Source organism: Sphaeroforma arctica (assembly GCF_001186125.1).
Source record: "Sphaeroforma arctica JP610 unplaced genomic scaffold supercont1.2242, whole genome shotgun sequence".
Classification (NCBI taxonomy): Eukaryota; class Ichthyosporea; order Ichthyophonida; genus Sphaeroforma; species Sphaeroforma arctica.
Window position 1 is genome coordinate 1 of NW_014038316.1, and position 7,855 is coordinate 7,855.

A 7,855-nucleotide genomic window follows, 5' to 3' on the forward strand; every position below is an offset into this window, starting at 1 on the left:
TATGTCATTCCAACATACCTAAAATACTTGATACCTATGTTATTTTGCATTTCTTCAACGTCATTAAAGCGAAATATAGATACGATACAGTAATAGGGTTGTGTGCGGTCCGCGGAATACACGGATTCCTCCCAATATTTCTGACAATCTTCTAGCGACCTTTGCTATGGACTACTTGGCATCACTTGATACATCCATCTACTACGATCAAGTGCACTGTCCGACGCGGGCTTTGGTTTGTTTATTTGAAACACCCAAGACTATAAGGCACTCAAGAGTACAAGAGGTACAAACGAACATGAAAAAAAAATCACAGTAACGTTCATACTTGCACTGTGTTTCCTCTGTAGTGGTATTCCGGATCAGTGGTATTCCGGATCGTGCATGTGTAGGTTTCGAATCGTTGCTTGCTACACTCTCGTCAGATTCGACAGCCCTGCCGTGCATATTTGAATATACACAGGCGCAGTGTGGTTTATGAGTGTCATTATTTCCACACGGACCCCCACATACTCACAGACTTACTCACGTGACCCACTTAGTATAAATATACGAGGCGCTTTAGTGACTTTGATCGCACTGGTGCACCATACATGTATGTTTATATGCGGAATGGTTTTTGCGTGCCAGGCTTCTACTTCGGTATCGACGGGTGCGAAGGTCTTGTGCCCGAGGCCACGGATATACCTGGGGATCGAACCTCACATATCAATGGGAAGGTGATAGTAAAGCCACGGATGGGACTTGCACATGAGAAACAACATGCGGATGCCAGGCAGAGCGAAGCTACAAACACATCGCACAATGAGAGAGACACTTTGCAGAATGCCCAGCAGGCACAAGCGTTGGGCACACACACAGATGAAGGAACTCCGAATCAGGCCACGACAAGCAAAGAATCTGTAAGGAAGACTCTGGGCCAAAGAACAATGTTGAATCGGCCAAAGAAGAAGACTCAAACTGTGCAGGACTACGTGCAGCGGAACGCACTGGCGGAACGCTGGAAACGTGCGGATTGGTTCCGTAAATGTCGCGAGAAGGTGTGTTGTTTGCTGCTGTATGGCGGTGTATTGTAAGACTTGAGCTTTGTTTTCGCATCTCCGCCCCGAAGAGTTTGCGCGATACGTTAATACAGGTGCGAGTAACTATTATCCGCGTGATCGAAGAATTGTGAATTGTACTGGGATTGGGTAGTGTTTGTGTACGACCATGTGTGCATTTGTGTGCTTGCACAAGTATTAAATTCAGTAGACGATCATCGGACAATCTGTGTGTGTATAGTGACTCACCCAGACTTGAAGCTTTTAAAGCGGCACGCGATCTGACCATCGCCAATCATGCTCTGCTCATGATCAACGATTGCGTTGTAGTCGTCGAATCCGAAAGTAATTTGGAGCTTCAGTTCTGCTAAGATTTGCCTGAACTAGCATCACTAACTTCTGCGCGTTCTCTCGACTTTGTCATGGATTCGTCAGGCCATTAATGCCATAGTGCAGAGCCCGATAGAAAGCAGTCCCAAAGTCAATGCGCGATTGGTGGCGCTGCTGGGGCATATTTGGTACGACTTTGACAGCCTCACACCACGCGGCCGTATATCTGGGTAAGGCCATTTTCTTATGTAAAATTTATCAAATTCACATCAAAGGCATGTCTTTGTATATTTATATTTTTTATGTTTTCGTTTGTTACACTATTTAACAACGCGGACATATACCTGGTTAAGGTCATTCCTCTTTTTTTTTTTGGCATATATCAAATTCAGCAAAAACATGTCTTTGTATACATATCTGGTTTATTTATCTATTTGCAACACTATATAATCAACTATTTCCTCGGGATTTTTCTCGAGCTGATTAGTTTACATTTACTCTGTCCCTAAAACTACCGCAGGATTGGTTCTGGATATCCTGTGGTAATCTGCATGAATATGTATACATACGTTTGTGTAGTATTAGTTTGTGTAGTAAAAGTCGATGACGTTGGACTGTCATGTTTTTTCGTGTGGTCTGCTCACCAAAAAATACCTTTTAGGCCTAAACTCAAATGAATGCGTTTATTTTTGCGGTCTAGTCGTTCTGAAACAACGCCCATCCATACCTCCTTTTCGCTTTATATTGATACGAGAGAGAAAAACATTGTTACTGTGGTCGTTGATCATTGTTCACTGCTATTCATGATATTGACAGAGGCTGGGAGGAACTGATTACAGCTATCGACACGCACACAAACGAATTTGTGCAGTGTCTTGTAAAAGCAGCGGAAGTGGTGAGTGCGTCTGAAGCGAATGGACAAGAGAACATAGAGCACAGTGCAGGCACTCGGTGGGAGAGAGCAGTGGACGAGGCTACAGCATCTATGTACGCGCGCATCAATCAACGGACGATGTAGTCGTGCTCGGTTGTCATGACAACATTTCTCGAGGGGGGGGTGACTTTTGGTATGCTATCGAAACAGCAGGTTTATGTCTATGATCACACGCAACACCTCAGTCATGGTATATACAATCGTTGCTCATAGTGTGATACTATCCTGCTTTCCAATATGGTTGCGAGCATCGTTTTCTGACGCATCTTTTCTATGTATTCTGGTTCCATATACCGCACTACTGGGATTAGATCGCCGTCAAGTAGGCGAACGAATGTGGCGGTCATGGTGCCGTGATGTCTCAGATATTCCTATGCCTTCTTTTTGTTCATATACAATACGGAAGATTCGTGTGATCGCATACGTCAATCATGCTCCGCAATAGAGCAATGGGCGATACGCGGCTCATCGGTCTAAATCGATTGAGATAATTTTACGATAATAAAATATTCTGAAGCCATCTGTAGATTGCAATCGTATGTCCTGAATAGTACAAATTGCAAAGAGTATTACTGAATTTAATGGTTCAACCAAGTTTAGAATTTGTGAGTTACATTTTAATAATGCATGCTAATATATAGCAGATTGACTATGCTGCCTGCAATATTGATAGCTGTTATATTCTTGGGCCACTATGTGTGATTATTACTTACTTGTGACTCTATCATTGGCTTCAATACAGCCCCTCTGTATTCATTTCATTTGTCGCCACCAGCGCATCCCAAAACGGACCTATATTTACGCCAATCGTACATTGATCAGTGCCTGCTCAAAGTGCGAATGCGGTATTGCTTCTGACAGTTGTCTCTAATTTATCACATGGCATAGAGCTCCAAGAGCCGACTTGTCCCTGCAACTCACCACAAAGTGGCGACGTTTCTCATCTCCGAGGGACGAGAATCCGTTGTACACGCTCAGCAATGCAGTGACAGGCGCCGTGGCATGCACATGAAGATGCAGCAACTGCACACCCTCCTCCAGGTATCGTTCGGCTTCGCGCTGTGTGAGCACTTCGTACATATCTTCGTCGGCTTTCCACCGCAGAGGGCCAACGCACTTGAAGAAGTGGCGCGATGTCGAGGTTGCGGCCGATTCTGTGAAGTTCGTTGTGCAGAGCAAGCGAGTGTCAATAACCATTTCGTTGACTGCGATGGGTTTCATCGTCTCTCTCGCATCGGAATCAATAGCCGGAGTGTACGCCGATCTGTTCACCACTTTGACGATCTCCTGCTCCTACTGTTGCTGCATCTCCCTTTGCACAAGCTTATTGAAGCCATGGTCGGTGTTGGCTGCTCCTGGGTCGCTGTGTGGCTGCAGAGACTTTGCAATGGTCTCCATACCGGCATGCAGTTCGGAACCTGGTGTGTCATCAATAAAGTGCTCCGCATGTTTTGTTAGCAGTGCGAGTGCACGTGTTGCAGGTGTTTCTGGGCGGCAGTGCTTGCCATAGAGGGCGTCTGGCTGGTCCTGGTCATCTATATACCATACCGAGGTCTCAATCTTTTCTTCTGCGGGTAAGGTCTGTGATGTTTTTTCCAAACTATTCGCATCATCAGTCTCAATCGTATCACCATTGTCCAGTTCATCTCGCCGCCGTTCAGCGTCTGTGATGCGGAAGTACACAGCCTGCTCCACCCAATTCACCACGTTGCTCTGTACCGCGTAATCCGTATTCAGCAACAACCACGCCACTAGGCGCTGTGCACAGGACCAGTCCTTCGTACCCGTAGAGGTTTCGTTGATTTTCTCTGAAATCACCTCAGGCACCACGAGACCAAACCGCTGCGCGCCGTCCAACTGTCGTAAGCGGCCGATAGCCTGCATATACGCATCCCGGGTCAGACCTGGGCCTATAGTGACCAGAGCAACCGCATCATGCCGCAGCGCATATCTACCCGCGTATGTGTTCCTGGTCATACAGCACCAGGCACTGGTGCACGGGGATGGTGGAGGTGGCGATGTCCTGGGCCTAAGTGTGTGGGACTGTGGACAGCGTGCGCCACCCCTCAGGCGAGTGGTAGATGATGCCGCGGTGTCGCGTTGAGACTGAAAGTTCGGTACGGCAGAGTGTGTGGCCCTGGAACAGCGCGCCCACGTCAATGATGGCATCCACCGCGCGTTGGTTCGCTATGGCAACGATGCGCTCAATTACGTCCTCGTGTGCACCCACTGAGAACACGTCCTCGTCCTTGACGCGGTGATTGATGGCTAGCATGCGTCTGTTGGCCCCTTCATGTCCTTCCAGGTGACCCATGGCTGTGGCATAGTTCAAAAGTGAAATATAAATACTTCAAAAGTGAAATCAGCAATCCAAGATCGCGCGTGCCAGAGAACCCAACGATTCTGCGAGAGCACGCCATCAAATGCCACGAGTTGGTGGATATAGACTGTGGATAGGTCTGCAGCTCGTCCGGGAACAGGCACAGTTTGAGCCAGAAGTGGACCAGTGCATGCTCATGCCCAATAGCCTGGTGCAGTGTTTCAATGTTGAGATCGGTGATATCGTTGACACTGCGCGGACACTCTGTGTCTGCGTCTATGTTGGCTATCCACGTCTCATACTCAGCATCACGTCGGGTGGGACCATAGGAATATCTGAGACATCACGGCACCATGACCGCCACATTCGTTCGCCTACTTGACGGCGATCTAATCCCAGTAGTGCGGTATATGGAACCAGAATACATAGAAAAGATGCGTCAGAAAACGATGCTCACAACCATATTGTAAAGCAGGTTAGTACCACACTATGAGCAACGATTGGGTGTACTATGACTGATGTGCTGTATGTGATCATATACATACCACCCCCCCCCTCCCCCCCCCCTGCATACCTCAGAGTGTCCGATTCTTTTGAGTGATAGACGGTACAGATCGAAGCATCCACAACTGTGTCGAAGCGGCTGCGGCTCTGCATTACAACCACACTATATATATATATATATATACAGTCTCCCATACGACCCTGTACGTAGACCTTTATGGTAGGTTACATGTGCTTGGTGGATGCGGAGAAACTCAACACAACTTGTACCACTCCTACTCTTCCTCACTGACCGTATAATAACCGAAGCTCTAAACTACAACTTTTCGAGGGCGTCAGCGCCAAGAGTAGCGTTACAAGACCTTTATCAAGCACCTGTGATTGGACTGCTAAGAGTGAGAGGCCTGCGACTTGTCAAGACAACAGTTTCTTCCCTGCGTGACTCATCATGTGTGCGTTGAGCTTAGCTTCGCAACTCAGTCTTTTTTCACACCCCTCCCAGACACAGGCAAATCTATCCGTGTGCGTGACCCGATGTCTTGCTAGGGCATATTTAGTAGCATACCGCTTGTCGCACCCTCCCTCAGTACAGGCGAATGGGAGCACTCCGCTGTGGTGCTTCATCATGTGCTTGACTATCACTTGCTTAGCTGTAGCTACGGCATCACAGTTCTCCCACGGACACGCAAAGGCAGCTTCACGCGTGTGTGTTCGCATATGTGTCACAAAATGCTCTCGTCTTTTGCGGCTGAAGGCGAAGTCGCAGCCCTTCCAGGCACACGTGTGAGTGGCTGCTATGAAATGGCATGAGGTATGCGCCACAAGATTGGCGTGCGATGAGAAGTCCATCCCGCAGTTCTCAAATGCACATGCGACTGGAAGCTCTGTAACATGCATATACATATGCCGAAAGAGAGCATCCCCGTCTGGTTCCCTCGCATCACAGCCATGCCACGCACACATCAGTGTATTCGGGGATTGCTCATCCAAGAGGTGATGTGATGGGGGATTGTCAGATACTGTGCGTAATAGGAGAGGGGGTGGGCCTTTCGTGGGGTCATTCCATTCCAGCTTCACATCTGTCCATTCTCGCTTTGTGTTTGACGGACATGTGCTGATCTGGGCATCATCGACACTCGCCTCCAAAGCAACATTGTCTGCATTCACCGCAGCATTGATCGAAATCATTTGTGGTACTCCCATCTGAACATCCCTTGCCTTCGTATGTAGACTAACTTTCTTTGGTTCAAAACCAGCCCTACCACCCAAGGCGAGCGAAATCGTAGGTTTTTCTACTGCGTTGGGCTCGTGTGCAGTCCTTTTCATTTTCTTATTGGTCGACGCGTTTGCGTTCATTAATAAGTTCGATTGAGCACGTCCTAAAGTATCCGCTGACAAAGGTTCGCTCACCAGCCTCGCAGATGTATGTGGCGTGTCTGACATAGGATGGACTAGAGTATTCTCACCCCAGTCGACCCTCGAGGTGTGTGGCTTCGTACCGTTCCCACGGCACCTCGTGCGCCCGTCAGGAGACTGTCTCAGCGTGTGCGTGTTGATCTGGTTGTTGGCGCTCAACCGCTTGTGCCGCGAACATCCCGTGGTGCCAGTTTTATAGTTCGCTTTAGACCGTCTGATCGTCGGTATGACCATCGTATTGCTGGTAACAGGATAGGTGACGGGAGTATTGCACCTCACCTTGGGTTTGCCACTTGTCGGTTTGGCAACCGATGTGTCGACAGCAGTGCGTGCTAATGTACTTCTGCCCTGCAATGTGCTCTGGTACGGAGTGATTTCCTTTGCACTGATGGCTTGAGTCCCATCCTCGACCAGGCTGTTTAGCACATCATCGGAACGGATTGTTGTTGCATGTGATCTGGATTGGCTATCCTTCTGACCGCATTTGTTTGGATTGTGAGATGTTATAATGTCGGGCGATCTCTTCAGAGGAGTGGCTGTAGATCTTCCCGTCGCATGAAGAGCCTTCATCCGCGTCTTCCCCTTTGACTTCCTTTTCTGACTACACGCACATACAGCTTCCACCATTGGCTCATTTCTGGAGCGGGGAGACCTCTGATCTAGCGAATGCAAACTGACTGTGCCATTTGGGCGTGTAATCGGGGTACCTATTGATGAATCAGCAGCCCTATCACAGACCTTGCTCAGTGTATATGACCCACACAGGACTGGTGGAGAGTGTCTATCGGCCAGCTCAATCGCTGTAGCCCGACAAGTGCGCTTATGAGGCTGTACACTACCACTCTTCCGCAGTTTCCGAAACTCACAGACTGACTTGTGCTTGTGGCGTTTCCAATCTATGCGCTATGAGAGGTAAGGATACAAATTAGAAATCAGGGCCAAGTGATGTCTGAATAAAAACGCTGATTGTAGCGGTGCTGCTTGAGATATGAAAACCTCTCTGTCGTGTAATGTCAGAAATAATTCGGCATATGTGGTATTAGTCGTACAAGATCTCAAATGCAAGACCTGGCACGATGTTCAGGCGAAAATAATATATGGGATCCAGTACACACTTCGCCACCACCAAACGAATTCCACCAATATTTAACGATATATATACATATAAATTAATATTTACTTATACATACATACATACATACATACATATATATATATATATACATACATGTACATACATACAACATACATACATACATACATACATACATATATATATATATACATGTATATATATATATGTATATATAT

General features: G+C 47.4%; 4 protein-coding genes across 4 annotated transcripts; 1 reads left to right on the forward strand and 3 right to left on the reverse strand.

Moving 5' to 3' along the window:
• Positions 1–605: 605 nt before the first annotated feature.
• SARC_12350 (hypothetical protein) lies at positions 606–2,824 on the forward strand (the record flags this gene model as incomplete). The annotated part of the gene is made up of 3 exons (XM_014293541.1): positions 606–1,040; positions 1,476–1,600; positions 2,187–2,824. The coding sequence occupies 3 exons, from the start codon at positions 606–608 to the stop codon at positions 2,386–2,388; spliced, it is 762 nt and encodes a 253-aa protein (XP_014149016.1). The 3' UTR covers positions 2,389–2,824.
• Positions 2,825–3,171: 347 nt separating this feature from the next.
• SARC_12351 (hypothetical protein) lies at positions 3,172–3,525 on the reverse strand (the record flags this gene model as incomplete). The annotated part of the gene is made up of 1 exon (XM_014293542.1): positions 3,172–3,525. One exon carries the CDS (start codon positions 3,523–3,525, stop codon positions 3,172–3,174), a length of 354 nt encoding a protein of 117 aa, XP_014149017.1.
• A 72-nt stretch (positions 3,526–3,597) lies between these two features.
• Positions 3,598–4,782, reverse strand: SARC_12352 (hypothetical protein; the record flags this gene model as incomplete). Its single annotated transcript, XM_014293543.1, has 2 exons — positions 4,517–4,782; positions 3,598–4,410 (listed from the first exon to the last, which is right to left on the reverse strand). Exons 1-2 carry the CDS (start codon positions 4,616–4,618, stop codon positions 3,598–3,600), a joined length of 915 nt encoding a protein of 304 aa, XP_014149018.1. The 5' UTR covers positions 4,619–4,782.
• A 677-nt stretch (positions 4,783–5,459) lies between these two features.
• Positions 5,460–7,447, reverse strand: SARC_12353 (hypothetical protein; the record flags this gene model as incomplete). The annotated part of the gene is made up of 1 exon (XM_014293544.1): positions 5,460–7,447. A coding segment is annotated over one exon (1,905 nt), but the record flags the coding sequence as incomplete, so codon positions are not given.
• Positions 7,448–7,855: the final 408 nt, after the last annotated feature.